The sequence below is a fragment of the Chionomys nivalis genome, chromosome 8 (genome assembly GCF_950005125.1).
Source record: "Chionomys nivalis chromosome 8, mChiNiv1.1, whole genome shotgun sequence".
Lineage (NCBI taxonomy): Eukaryota > Metazoa > Chordata > Mammalia > Rodentia > Cricetidae > Chionomys > Chionomys nivalis.
In genome coordinates this window covers 73,510,791-73,525,303 of record NC_080093.1, presented here as the reverse complement: position 1 = coordinate 73,525,303, position 14,513 = coordinate 73,510,791, and the positions used below count along the sequence as shown (strand labels likewise).

The 14,513-nt window shown below is 46.5% G+C and overlaps 2 protein-coding genes across 8 annotated transcripts in view; one reads left to right on the top strand and one right to left on the bottom strand.

Moving 5' to 3' along the window:
• Nucleotides 1-7,578, top strand: part of Slc5a11 (solute carrier family 5 member 11) — a 55,407-nt gene extending 47,829 nt beyond the window's left edge. The window contains exons 13-16 of the mRNA XM_057777830.1: nt 2,119-2,287; nt 4,438-4,653; nt 5,269-5,437; nt 7,340-7,578. Coding sequence (XP_057633813.1) covers nt 2,119-2,287; nt 4,438-4,653; nt 5,269-5,437; nt 7,340-7,542 — 757 coding nt within the window. The 3' untranslated portion in view covers nt 7,543-7,578. The remainder of the gene's footprint in view (nt 1-2,118; nt 2,288-4,437; nt 4,654-5,268; nt 5,438-7,339) is intronic.
• Nucleotides 7,579-13,568: 5,990 nt separating this feature from the next.
• Arhgap17 (Rho GTPase activating protein 17) overlaps nt 13,569-14,513 on the bottom strand; it is a 93,111-nt gene continuing 92,166 nt past the window's right edge. For 3 of the 7 annotated variants that reach the window (XM_057777867.1, XM_057777870.1, XM_057777873.1), the window contains one exon: nt 13,569-14,403. In XM_057777867.1, the coding sequence (XP_057633850.1) occupies nt 14,273-14,403 (131 nt within the window). In that variant the 3' untranslated portion in view covers nt 13,569-14,272. The remainder of the gene's footprint in view (nt 14,404-14,513) is intronic. The other 4 variants (XR_009057572.1, XR_009057573.1, XM_057777869.1 and 1 more) reach the window with 2 other exon arrangements.

Sequence of the window (14,513 nt, the reverse complement as noted above, 5' to 3'; positions counted from 1 at the left end):
AGCTTCTTAAAATACAAAGCATAAACTTACTCCATGGTTCAACAGTTCCCATTCCTAGAAATGAGAATGTATGTTCCAAAGACCTATACCCAGATGTATATAGAAGTAGATTACTGTATCCAGATGTTTATAGAGTAGTTTACTGTATCCAGATGTTTATAGAAGTAGTTTACTGCACCCAAATGTTTATAGAAGTAGTTTACTGTATCTAGATGTTTATAGAAGTAGTTTACTGTATCCAGATGTTTATAGTAACTTACTGTATCCATATGTTTATAGAAGTAGTTTACTGTATCCAGATGCTTATAGAGGTAGTTTACTGTATCTAGATGTTTATAGTAGTAGTTTACTGTATCCAGATGTTTATAGTAACTTACTGTATCCAGATGTTTATAGAAGTAGTTTACTGTATCCAGATGTTTATAGAGGTAGTTTACTGTATCCATGTTTATAGAAGTAGTTTACTGTATCCAGATGTTTATAGTAATTTACTGTATCCATGTGTTTATAGAAGTAGTGTTAGAAGTAGTTTACTGTATCCAGATGTTTATAGAAGTAGTTTACTGTATCTAGATGTTTATAGAAGTAGTTTACTGTATCCAGATGTTTATAAAAGTAGTTTGCTGTATCCATATGTTTATAGAAGTAGTTTGTTGTATCCAGATGTTTATAGTAGTTTGCTGTATCCATATGTTTATAGAAGTAGTTTGCTGTATCCAGATGTTTATAGAAGTAGTTTGTTGTATCCAGATGTTTATAGTAGTTTATTGTATCCATGTTTATAGAAGTAGTTTGTTGTATCCAGATGTTTATAGTAGTTTACTGTATGCAGATGTTTATAGAAGTAGTTTGCTGTATCCAGATGTTTATAGAAGTAGTTTGCTGTACCCAGATGTTTATAGAAGTAGTTTACTATATCCAGATGTTTATAGAAGTAGTTTACTGTTGCAAAGAAGGGTGCAGGAATTCTGTCATCAACTGGTGAAAGACAATCAATGGGAAGAAGTGGTGTGCTCATGATACACTTTTCAGAAGCAATGAAATGGTCAGGTGAGATGGCTCAACTGGTAAGGATGCTTACAATCAAGCTTGATAACCTGCATTTGATACTCAGGTACCACATGGAGGAAGAAGAGAACCAATTCCCATAAGCTCTCTGACCTCCATGTGAGGGTCATCCACCCTGAATGCCCCCTATAAAGTAAGAATTTTTTTTTCCAGACAGGGTTTCTCTGTGTAACAGCTCTGGCTGTCCTAGAACTCACTTTGTAGGTTCAAACTCAAAGGCTGGCTTCAAACTCAAAGAGATCTCCCTGCCTCTGCCTCCTGAGTGCTGGGATTAAACGTGTGCACCACCACTGCCTGGCCCCAAATAAGAATTTTAAAGATTTATTTACTGTGTAGGACTGTTTTGCCTGCATATATGTCTGTGCACCATGTGTGTGCCTGGTGCCCTTGAAGGCCAGAAGAGGGCACCAGATCCCCTAAAACTGGAGTTACAGACAGTTGTGAGTTGCCATGTGGGTACTGGAACTTGAACCCCGGTCGTCTGGAAGAGCAGTCAGTGCTTTTAACTGCCAAGCCATCTCCCCAGCTCCAATAATTTTTTAAAAACTCAATGAAATATCCCAGTGAGTGGGAACACACATGTATTCCCAGCCCTTGAGAGGATGAGACAGGAGGATCATATATTTAAGGTCAGCCTGAGCTACACAGGAAGTCCCTGTCTCAGAAAGGGAGTATGAAATATGGGTGTGTGTTATCCCTGATATGGACCTCAAAGACCAATATGCAGCGAGTAAGCAGCTGAAGGCCACATTCCGTATGGCAGAGAGCATTTGTAGGGACCTCCAGAAGAGGCCAGCGTGGAGGGAACAAACACATTCATGACTACTCAGGGGCAGCAGAAACAAAGTATCAATGGGGAACATTTGGCATGAGGGGTGTGCTCAATGTTGATAGTCATTTGGGCTGCATGACTGCAAATTCAGTGAAGGGCACAGTATCATACACTTAGGAGGCATGGAGCTCGTGTAACTGGCTCAGTGAGGCTGCATGATCAAAGGGGGAAAGCAGGTGTTCAGAGGGGACAGACTGCATTGCTCTCTCTCCTCACAGGGTGTTTGTGTTTGTGCTGGTGCTGGTCTCCATCCTCTGGATCCCCGTGGTGCAGGCCAGCCAGGGAGGCCAACTTTTCATCTACATTCAAGCCATCAGCTCTTACCTGCAGCCGCCGGTGGCTGTGGTCTTCATTATGGGATGTTTCTGGAAGCGTACCAATGAAAAGGTAAATCTGGGATTTGGAGAGATAGCTCAGCAGTTGGGAGCAGTGGCTGTTCTTCCAGGGAACCTGGGTTCTAGTCTCAGCCCCTATACGGCAGCTCACAGCTGTCTGTAACTCTAGTCCCGGGGGATCTGATACCTTCACACCGAAACACATAAAATAAAGTCAAATAATTTTTTTTAAAAAAAGATAAATCTGGATTGGCAACATAATACCCAGGTACTGCCCGTGAGCACTGGGAGAAATAGCAGGGAATGGTCTGGCGGGGCCTGCCTGTGTGGGCTAGACTTGGGTGTCACCAGGGACAGTGAGTTCCGTATGGGAGACATAGGAAGGGGCCATCAGGCCTTAAAAAGATATGTTGGGAGTTCTCAGACATGTCTTCATGTGTTTGCTTTTTTGAGTTAGGGCCTTCCTATGTAGCACTTGTCTATTTCTGTGTTAAAACATCCTGACCAAAAGCAACGTTGAGGAGAAAGAGTCTCCTTGAGCCAGGTGGTACAGTCAAGGTATCAGGAATTGAAGCAGGCAGTCACATTATATCCTCATATCACATCCAGTCCAGAGTTGGGAGTGTCTGAGTTTTCTACTGGTGTGAAGAGACACCATGCCACAGCAACTCCTTTTTTTTTTTTTGAGACAGGGTTTCTCTGTAGCTTTGAAGCCTGTCCTGGAACTAGCTCTTGTAGACCAGGCTGGCTTCGAACTCACAGAGATCTACCTGCTTCTGCCTCCCAAGTGCTGGGATTGAAGGTGTGCGCCACCACCACCCAGTTCAACACAGCAACTCTCATCAAGGAAAACATTTCATTGGGGCTGGCTTACAGTTCAGAGGTTTAGTTCATTGTCATCATGGCGGGAATTATGGCCACACACAGGCAGACATGGCACTGGAGAGGTAGTTGGGAGTTCTACATCTGGATCTGCAGGCAGCAGGAAGACACTAGGCCTGGCTTGAGCACCTGAGACCTCAAACCCCGCCCCCAGTGACACACTTCCTCTAACAAAACCATACCTTCCAATAGTGCTGGTCCCTATGAGCCTATGGGGACCATTTTCTTTCAAACCTCCACAGGGAAGGTGATGCAAACATGCTGAGTGTTCAGCTAGCCTAGGACTAGCCGGGCTAACATAGCCCAGGACCCCAGAGCAGAGAACAGCCCTGCACTTTCAGGGTGAGTCTTCCTATATCAAGACAATCCTTCCCCAGGCAGGCCCACCGGCAAACCTGGTCAAGACAGTCCCTCACTGAGCCTCCTTCTCAGATGATTCTAAGTTCTGTCAAGCTGACGAAACTAACCATTATACTCAGGTTGGCCTCAAACTCACAACCTTCATGCCTGAGCATGGGTATCACAGGTTTTAACCACCATACTTGGCTTCATGACACAACTCTTGCCATTAATTGAGAATCCAGAGTAGAAGGGAATGAGCGTGTCAAGTGTAATCAGTTGACTACAGTTGGGCACCTACATCTGCTGTGAGCTCAACCGGACTCAACCAACAGCAGAGTGAAAATATTTAGAGAAAAGAAAAGCTGGGTCCCTCCTGAGCAAGTACAGACTTTTTTTCTGATGTTAACCTCTAAATCAATGATGCTCAACCTATGGGTCATGACCCCTTTGGGAATTGAATAATCCTTCACAGGGGTTGCCCAAGACCTCCAGTAAACAGATATTTACATTAAGATTTGTAACAATAGCAAAATTATAGTTATGAAGTAGCAAAGAAAATAATTTTATGGTTGGGGTCACCACAACATGAGGAACCGTATTAAAGGGTCGCAGCATTAGGAAGGTTGAGAACCACTGCTCTAAATAATATAATGTGCCAACTATTTACATAATACTCACATTGCACTGGGTACTATATATAATCTAATAAAGCATATAGGTGGGTATGCACAGGCCATGTGCAAACACTATGCTGTTCCATACAAGGGACATGAGCAGCTGTGGACTCTGTTATCTATGGGCCCGGGAACTGACCCTTCATGATACCAAAGGCTGACTGTATTTGTAGGAGATGAACAGGTACATAGCTCCAAACTTTTGCAATGGAGTGAGCATCGTGGGGAAGACAGACTCTTGAAATGGCTTCTTCAAGTTTTGCTGCCCTTGGTGTCCCTAAGATGGCTTTGCTCTGGATTTTAGGGTGCCTTTTCAGGTCTGGTCTTGGGTCTGCTGTTAGGACTGGTCAGGCTGGCCCTGGACTTTGTCTACGTGGAGCCTCGGTGTGACCAGCCCGATGAGAGGCCATCGGTGGTGAAGGATGTCCACTACCTCTACTTCTCCATGATTCTGTCTTCTGCCACCCTCATCACTGTCTTCGCCGTGAGCTGCTTCACAGAGACTCCCTCCAGAGAGATGGTACATTTGGGTTGACGGGCATAGCCTCTGAGATTCATCCAAAGTGAAGGAACAGGGACTCCAGGTTTAAGCAAGACGATCGAATGTTCAGAAAGTCCAGAGTGGGACTTTGGGGACATGTCGATGCAGAACTCAGAAAAGGTCACCAGACTTCATTTCTCACTTCTGCTTCAATTCCCAGGCCCATGGGGAGCCAAAGAGTTCCTAGGGCTGTGCCCCTACCCCACTCCCACCCCCCTCCCTTTTATAAAGGCCATTAAGTAAAGTCATAAGCATTCCTAGACCTGGTTCTTAGCAGCTCCAATCAGCTCAGGTGCAACCTTGTCCTTGAACCAGAAGAAAGGTTGAGCTGAAGGGCCAATCTGGTGACTCACACAGTACCCTAGGGCTCAGACAGTTAGATACCAGTGAGAGGAAGCTATCAGAAGACAGGGGAGCAACAAGAGGTACAGCCTTGGGCTCTGAGGAGTGGAGGGAATTGACAATGCTTGAAGGAGAAGGCACTATGAGCAGTGTCCAACATGAAGGCTGAGGTGGATGCTGGGTCAAGGGAAGGGAGGGAAAAAAAAAACCCGGCAGCTTCCATCTGTGTCTCACAGTTACCTCTCTTCTCAGGTTAGCCGCCTGACGTGGTTTACTCGTCATGAGCCTGTGGTCCAGAAGGACCCAGTGCCACCTGCAACCCCCCTGTCTCCGACCCTTCCTCAGAATGGGACTACAGAGGCCACCAGCACCAGCATCCAGTTGGAGACAGTTGAAGAGACCAAGAGCAAAGCCCATAGCGGTGAGTTGTCTCTGGTCTCGGGTATAGGCAAGCTTATGAAACATTATGCATGCAGATCTGTTAGATCACCACCCAAAAAAGGGGGCTTTGAAATTCAGCATCCCCTGGTTCTGATGCCTTCCCCGCCTTTGCAGAGGGGTCTCTCCAGAGACACATACCAGCACACCTAGAGCTTAGCAAGACTTCATGCAAGCCTAAATCATAAGCTGCAGCACTTCTGCAATCTTCAAATTACTTATTTCAGGTTAGCTCACTTTATAAAATGTGAAGGACTTGAGACACTTTTGTGAAGTTCTGTTTCTCTGCGTGCAGCCTGGGCTTACAGGAATCCAGACAGCTGAGTTAGGGGAAGCCACTTAACACATTGAATGTGGTGACAGTGTCTTCACCTCTATAAAGAAATATGTTCTCCCCATGTTTTAAAACATGTGACCTGGTGAGTCTTAGCACTTCAGACTTTGCTATAAGGGACAACATCTAAATTATTTTAAAATTTGGAGATTTCACATGAGATTTCCAAATTTCCATCTCTTGAATGACGGGAAAATCTTGGGATATCAGGCTTCCATGTTGACATGGCAAAGTTATATAACTCCATGGTATGAAGAATCAGATTACCATTAAAAATATAATTGGATACTAACCTATGTCAACTCAAGTTAAGAAACTCCACAGATATTTTTTTCTTGAGCCTTTTTCCCCCAGTGCTAGGGATTGAACCAAGGGCCTCATGCATGCTCAGTCATTCAGTCTGGAAAGCAGGAAACTCCAGATCACCTTTTTTTATATATAAAATATTTAATTTTTAAAACATTGGCTAGTCATGTCACATAAATAGTTCCAATTTTAGGTTAGCTGCTGTGGCCAGCAGAAGTGTCATGCGTGATGAATAAGAATAATTTAGATGTTGTCCCTTATAGCAAAGTCTGAAGTGCTAAGACTCACCAGGTCACATGTTTTAAAACCTGGGGAGAACATATTTCTTTATAGAGGTGAAGACACTGTTACCACATTCAATGTGTTAAGTGGCTTCCCCTAACTCAGCTGTCTGGATTCCTGTAAGCCCAGGCTGCACGCAGAGAAACAGAACTTCACAAAAGTGTCTCAAGTCCTTCATCCTCCTGGAAGGCATTGTGATACAAAGGGGAAATCACCCCTGGGTCCTAAGCCCATCTCAGTCACTACTGACCTGCTATGTGGCTTTGCTAAAGTTAGTGTTACCCTTGATTTCTTCATCTAAAGACAGGGATACTCTTCCAGACTTAAGGTACTAATGGATATAGTCATTTCTCAGTGCCTGAAAAAAACTGATCCCAGGACCCACAAGGGTACTTAAAATCTCTAGATATTCAAGCCCCTTGTATAAAATGGCAAAGTAGGGGCTGGCAAGACAGCTATGCTTGCCTTGAAAGCATGAAGATCTGAATTCCCAAAACTCAGGTTAAGAAAAAGCAGCAGGCTCATGGTGGCAGGTGCTTGTAATCCCAGCACCTGGAAGGTGGAGCCAGGCCAAAAAAGAAAAAAGAAAGACACCTCCTGAAGAATGACATGAGGTTGTCCTCTGGTCACATTCAGGCAACACATGTGAACCCCCACACAGTGCACCCACAAATGCCACAGTATTCGCATATATCCTATGTACATCCTGTGTACTTGAACCATCTCTATACATCCCATATGATGTTGGTGCTGCGTAAGTAGCTGTTATGCTGGATTGTTAGGGAGGAATGATGAAAATCTCCGCACTCCTCTGAGAATTTCTGATTCACGTGTGGTTAAATCTCCAAATACGGAAGGCTGACTATGCCTTCCACAAGAACTGGGATTCCATGTCTCCGTTCATGAACGCATGTTGTCAGTCCTCTTCCTCCTCTTGACCTTCCCTTGCTCGGTTCTTCCTAGACGATGTGACCCCCAAGCAGTCCAAGGTGCTGAAGGCTATCCTGTGGCTCTGTGGAATGGCAAAGGACAGAGAGGACCCCCCAAGCAAAGCAGAACCTGTCATAGCTTCCTTGGAGGAAAACCCCTTGGTGAAAACCCTGCTGGACGTCAACTGCCTGGTGTGCATCTGTTGCGCCATCTTCCTCTGGGGCTACTTCGCCTAACGCAGGGTGAGCCCTGGACTCGAAGCTCTCTGTGTGTTTTCAGTGCCTTGTTATTTTTTTTAACAATAGAAAACAAATTGATAATAAAGCTTGTGTTTGTTTACCGTGAAGCTTCAGAGGTGCTGCTGGCAACCCAGTTGGCATTCTCTTCTCAAAAGGAACGGCTGGCCCTGGAGCTCCTCTCACTGTGGCACCTGCTCCTGCTTAGACTTTATGGGAAACACACCTGTGTGCCGTGCCCGGAAACTTCACGCACTAGAAACCAGGGGCTGTGTGGTGGCTGGCACATGCCTGGAATCCCAGCCCCTTCTGAATTAGAACTCCAAGTTTGAGGCCATTTCGGGCTACGTGGCAAGACTCTGTCTCAAACAAAACAAAACCAAAAACAACCCTCCCAAAACAAACAACAAAACCCCTAAGTAGTGGTGTACATCTATAATTCCCAGCACCTGGGAGGTGGAGGCAGCAGGAACAGGAGTTCAGGGTTAATGTCAACCAGCCTGGGCAACATGGATATAATAAATGGGAAAAAAAATGAGAAAATGAGGTAGCTGTGTGCACTTCTCAAATTCCAGCTTAGTGGCTGGAGAGATGGCTCAGAAGTTAGGAGTCCTCGCTGCTCCTGCAGAGGACCACAGCTTGCTCCCGGGGTCTCCTAGCAACTCCAGCTCCAGGGCTCCGATACTCCCTTGTGGCCACTTCCATGTAGTTGCATGCATGTACACATACACATGGACACACACATACATAAGTAAAAATAAACCTTTCTAAAACATTCTGACACCAGACAGCTAGAAGGATCCATCTGCACAAAGCCTCCGACTGGTTGGGGACAGTCAAGTCAGGACTTTGTTCTGTGTGGAGCCCTTCTCTGGCAGCTTCTCTCTTCTGGGCCCTAATGGGATGGCTCAGATTGGCATTTGCTGTGTGGACAGCTAAGAGCAATGCCACCTCTGAGGTATCCCAGGACGCAAGCTGCACAGACCTAATATAAAGGGATGATGGGTGTATCTACTTATGGGCTCCACCCCACTCTCCTGAGAGTCCAAGTTTGAGGAATTTCAAAGGTAAATAGAAGTCACTTGGCCACCTACTCATTCAGTGACCTGAGTTCCTAGGTGACAGTCACGGTGACAGGGACCAGCTGATCCAAGGGGAGAGGTTAGCCTGTGCATACCTTTCCAACACTAATCCAAACAAAAGACACCCTAAGCCCTCCCAGACACGCACATGGGAGGTTTGTTGCTAACATAATTCCTAGCCAGACCCATGCAAGTAGATTCTGGCAAGAGCCCAAGATGACTTAGGTGGCAAAAGCACTCAAGGGTCAACTCCACAGAGAAAAGTAAGTCTTCCTCTCCAGAAGCTAAAGGAGGACATGGGGAGGCGAAAGGGCTTCCACTAGAGTCCTGTACTCATTGCAGTCCTAACCCCAGAGACCTCTACTGCCTCTGGTTGGAGTCGAAAGTTTCCTGGGGTGGGGGTGGGGGTTAGTTCTCACAGCTGTTATTCAGGACACAGACATCTCTCTCCTGAATTGCTGTCACCCGCCTCTTACAGGTCATCCCACCTCTCTTTTGACCACTCGGCTGCCCCAGGCAGAGGGCAAACCCGGTTGACCAGGACTCCTTCCGGTTTCAGTTCTTACCACTCTCCCTTGGGAAGTCTAATCAAGCCACACTCACATTCTCTCCTCTGTACCTAATGTAGATGGTGTGAGGGGGCCTCGGGAGTATGGTCAAATACTGAACAAACAGGTCTTTGCCCACACTCTTATACCAGCAGCCTCAACTAACTAAATTCTACTCGATGATTTAGCCGTGTACACAGAGACATCACTTCTTCTAGAAAGTCTTCCTTAATCAGCGCCCTCCCATGGCATATGCATTCAAAATGTACCAAGGGGCTGGGAAGATAGCTCAGTCAGCAAAGCACTTCCGTGTAAACATGAGGGTCTGGGAACACATCCCCAGCACCCACCTTAAAAGCCAGGTGTGCATCTCTAATTCCAGTGCTACAGAGACAGACAGGAGGATCCTTGGGGCTTGATGACCACCCAGCCTACTTGAATCAGTGAGTCTCAGGTTCAGTGAGACTTTGCCTCAGAACATAAGAAGACAGAACCTGAATTAAAGGTGAGACATGGGGGTAAACACAATCCTAGCTCTAGGGAGGTGAGACAAGCTCATTAGCTAGCCAGCCTAGCTTTTTCAGAGAGTTTCAGACCCATGAGAGACCTTGTCTTAATAAACAAGATGGACTGATCCTGAGGAATGTTAGCTGTCCTCTGGTCTTCATGTCCACACTCACCTGCACACACACATACACAAACTCACCTGCACACACACATACACAAACTCACCTGCACACACACCACACACACCTGCACACACACACACACAAACTCACCTGCACATGCACCTGCACACACACACACACACACACACACACACACACACACACACACACAGCTGGAGAGATGGCCCAGCAGTTAAGAGAACCTGTGCATGTGGAAGGCCCAGTTTTGGTTCCCAGAACCCACATGGTGGCTCACATCTGTAACTCCAGTTCCAGGGGATTCAAAACCCTCTTCTGACCCCTGTGGGCACCAGGCACACACATAGCAAAACAAGCAGGCAAACACTCATACTCATAAAATAAATAACTCCAAATTAAAAAAGAAGAAGACGACGACGTCAGTCTTGTTAGCTGACTCACTACGGTGACTTCCTGGCTCGGTTGATGAAGCAGCCGCTGAGCTAATGTAAAACAAGCCGAGGAACTGCTGCAGCCTCCAGAAACTGCCACCTGCAAATGATGGCCAGAAAAAAGTCGGGACCTCAGACTTGTGGCCAGAAACGCAAAGAAATAAAGTTTGACATCCTGCCTGGGGGTGGGGAAATCTTCTCAGGTACAGTCTCCAGACGAAATCACAGCTCCTACCTGACCCTTCACCGCAGCCTTGGGGTCCCAGCTGAGCTTTCCCTGACCCTCAGGAGTTAGGACGTGTGTGGTCCTCTGTCAGAGACTCATCACTGACAGGCATGAGGTGTGAAGGTGAAGGATGGAGAGATGGGGAGTAGGGAACGGGGAGCGGAAGGGTGGGCACTTGCCTCATGGCTGTGTGGGGTGGGCTGGCCATGGCCTGCTGATGAGAAGCAGCCAGCTTCTTCAGACTAGAGAGTAGGAGGCATTTGGCTGTCTGTCATAGAAACAAACTCAGCCAACTTTATGGAAAACAGAAACAAACAAAGCGATTTACTGTGAGGACATAGTACAAAAAATATAAAACAGTCCCAAGGACATGTGGAGACTCTTGGAAAACCCCTTCAGCTTTTGTACCTGCGTCCCAGTACAGTGAAAGATTGCTTCCTTCCAGGTGGGTTTTCTCTGGCATGCATGGTTAGCTACTGATTGTCACCTAGAGATCCTAAGGGGTGTGCCAGGAGAGATGGCCCTGCCTTCTGGATAAGAGGCTCATGAATGTGCACAGATGTGCAAATCCACAGTGGCCCGGGAGGTACAGCCACTGGAGTGTGGACAGTCTCACTGTTTGGCTGCCCAGGGCCAGTGGCTTCACCCTGCCAGCACTTCTCCTTCCTAGCTCCGATGTTACACGATAGAGGTGGGAGCGGCTGATCTAGAAGCATCAGCTAGTGGAGAGTGAGTCTGAGAGCCCGCGTGGATTCTAACATACAGGGATGGAACAGCAGAATCTGGAAGAGGCTGAGGAGCTACAGCATGGCAGGAAGCCTGAAGGCAGACCACAGATGAGCAACCGGAAGCAGCTTTGTCTTAGTATCTTCAGATGAGCTCACACTGGGAGGTGGAGCCCCAAGGGATCGGTTCCCACCAGGGAACCAGATCAATATAATCACCTCTACTCTTGAGTGACCACAATGTACACCTCTGACATTCGGTGGCCTTCATGAGTGGGATTGAGAGCAGGTTCCTTCCAGAAGGCCGAGTGGGCACTCGAGAGTGGGGAGAGGAAAGGGTCCGTGATCCTGGTGTTATGTGGGGCACAGAGCACTCTGAGCACACGGCCCGAGCTCTTGAGAAAACTGCAGAAGAGGGAAACCATCTGAAAGGCGGATTCCAGAAGCATCTTTCTGGAGGCCATCATTTTTTCTGGATTGCCAGAGATGCCACCATGTTATTAAGATGAGGCTTCTTCTGGACAGATGGGGTAAAGCACTCTGCCACATGCAACGTCACAAAGGGGCACAAGCAGCTCCCCTAATGGAGGCGGTGCAAGTCCTTACAGTGAAGAAGGACAGAGGAACCAGGTGCCATGCTTGGGTCTGCACCTGGAGAGCCTTGGGTGTGACCCTGAAGTCTGAGCTGAGTCACTAGGTGCCTGGTCCTCAGTGAGGATGGCGGTAGCTTCGGTTTGATATTTTTTCTGACATATATACAATCAAATTTTCATTTTTATCCTGAGGACTGGGCAGCCAAGACTTTAGACAGGGTACCACAAGTAAATAACGAGAGTTTGGTAAGTTGTAGAACCACTGACTCCAGGCATGAGCCACAGGTAGGAAGAACTAGTATGAACCGTCCTTGTTCCCAGCCCCGCCCTCTCTCCAGAGTGAGGGCTGCAGCATCGCAGTGAGGTTATCATCAGGATGCTGTTGGCACTGCTCACATAGGGTTCTCCCTGGAAGAGGGGACAGTGCTAAGTACAACCTGCAGAGACACTCCCCACAGCCGTGGCTGATTCTGTGAGAAAACGAAAAACAAGGGAAGACGTGGGAGCCTTTAGCAGACATAGACTTCAACTTATTTTTTACAAGATTTATTTTCTCTTATGTGTGCTTTGTCTGTATTTATATGTGTACACCACATGAGTATCTGATATTCATGGAGGTCAGAAGAGTGCACCGGATCCTCTGGAGCTGGAGTTACAGCTGTGAATCCTCATGTGGGTGCCGGAAATTGAACCTGTGTTCTCTGCTAGAGGAACAGATGCTCTTAACTGCTGAGTCCTCTCTCCAGTCCCCAGACAGGAACTGAAAAGGTGGGGAAAATGTTTCTAGATGCATATATTCAATGTAATCAACAAATACAGCAATTTAAAGTGTTTTGGGGGTAGAGGAACTTTGAGGGAAGAGAAGTATTTGATTGTTCTTACTTAGATGTGTATGTGTGTTGAGATAATGACACTATATGCACAGACGGGTGTATTTTTTGGTTTATTTTGTGGGATGCTTGCAGCTCAGACTGGCCTGAATCCATGATGCTCTTGCTTCAATCTCTTGAGTGCCTGGATTCCAAGCAGGCAGATACTATGCCCAGTCACAGTGTCTTCTAAGCCAGAGGTGGTCACAGATATCTCAATAGGCAGTTTCAGGCATGTAACTCTGTCAGTGTCTGCCCCTCTGTGCTACCAAGAAAGCCACCCTTTGTGGGCCCCCAATAAGAACAAATGTCTGCACTGACAGTCTCACATTCTGCTTTTCCCAGGGGTCTTACTCTTAGACGGGCAGGAGGATATTCAGGTTACTGGGAAAGAGAATCCCCATGAAGTCACAGTTCCTGATGCACACACAAGCCCTGGAATTGACTGGGAGTCAGCTTCTCTGAGTCTAAGACAGTCTGGACAGACCAGAAAGAGAAATTAAGACTGTGCAACTCCAAAGCAGTCTAACCATGGGAGGTTGCTAAGTCTTTCCCACCAATGTGATTTTTGTCTATAATCTTTCTTTCACCTTTCGGAGACAGGGTCTCATGTAGTGCTTTCTGGCCTACAAATCATTCTGTAGTTGAGGACAAATGACCTTGAACACCTGATCCTTCTGCCTGTATCTCCCAAATACTGGGAAATGGGTATGTACTACCATACCTGGTTCCCCACCCCCACCCCAGTCTTGCTATATAACCCAGGCTGGCCTCAAACCTATAGCCCTCTCCTCTCCAGTGCTGAAAACAGCAGGCTAGCATTTTTCTATTCTTTCAAATTACACACACACACACACACACACACACGCCAGAATTTGCCTCCAAGAATTAGCAAGTTTTTATATAAACCACAGAATATATTTAATTCAAATTAAACATGAAACTAGAATAACATTCGGTCTTTATCAAGTAGCAATTATATTGTTTTGTTTTTTAAAAAAGAACAGTATATTTCTCTCCATATTCTGGCAATCCACAAGGCACGACTCACATCCAGTTTGATGAGGCAACAGAGCCAGCAGTCGCCATCAATGCTCAAGGTTCTGAGGATGGGAGGAGACACAGACTGTATTTAATACAAAATGATTCTGCAGCAAGTCTGAAGGAACGGAAGCTCCCTCTGGTATGTGACAACCAAAGTCCGAGTAGCAGGAAGTAGGCAACTTGCATAATTAATGTGTTTTATTAAATAGATAGGTAAGTCTCTTCTTAGTCATTCCAAGTTGCTGTCTGTGTTAACAGCGCGGGCAAAGGCTTCCCATACATCTCTCGGCAGTAATACTCGTTCCACTGCAGGTATTTCTTTGTTCTATCATTTTTGGCATGATTTTCGTCCTATATAAAACAATCCAACTTCTTCACAACACAGGTCATTCAGCTTTGAGTACTGGCCCTTTACCTTCTCCTTGGGCCGTGGGAGTCGAGTCCTGCGTGGTCAGACTTTCCTTCCCCCACTGAAAGCTTTCACTGTTTGTCTGTAGGGACAGAGGCTTGCCTGACCCAGTTCCGCTCACAGGATGGAGGGCCAAAGGCTGGCAAGTGGCTTTCTTCACAATGCAGTACTTTCTGTGTCATTGTCAATGTCCAGCAGAATGTGGCCAGGCACTTCTTTGCTTGCCAAGTCTGAATGTATTTCAGGAAAGACGCTGCGAAGTGATTCTGAAACCCTAGAATTGGTGTCTGGACAAAAACATGAAGAAGCATGGTATCAGTGAGGGTAAGGGTCTAAGATGCCCCCAAAGGCACTGAGAAGAGAGGCTGGAAGGTTTGAGTCAGCCCACATACAAACA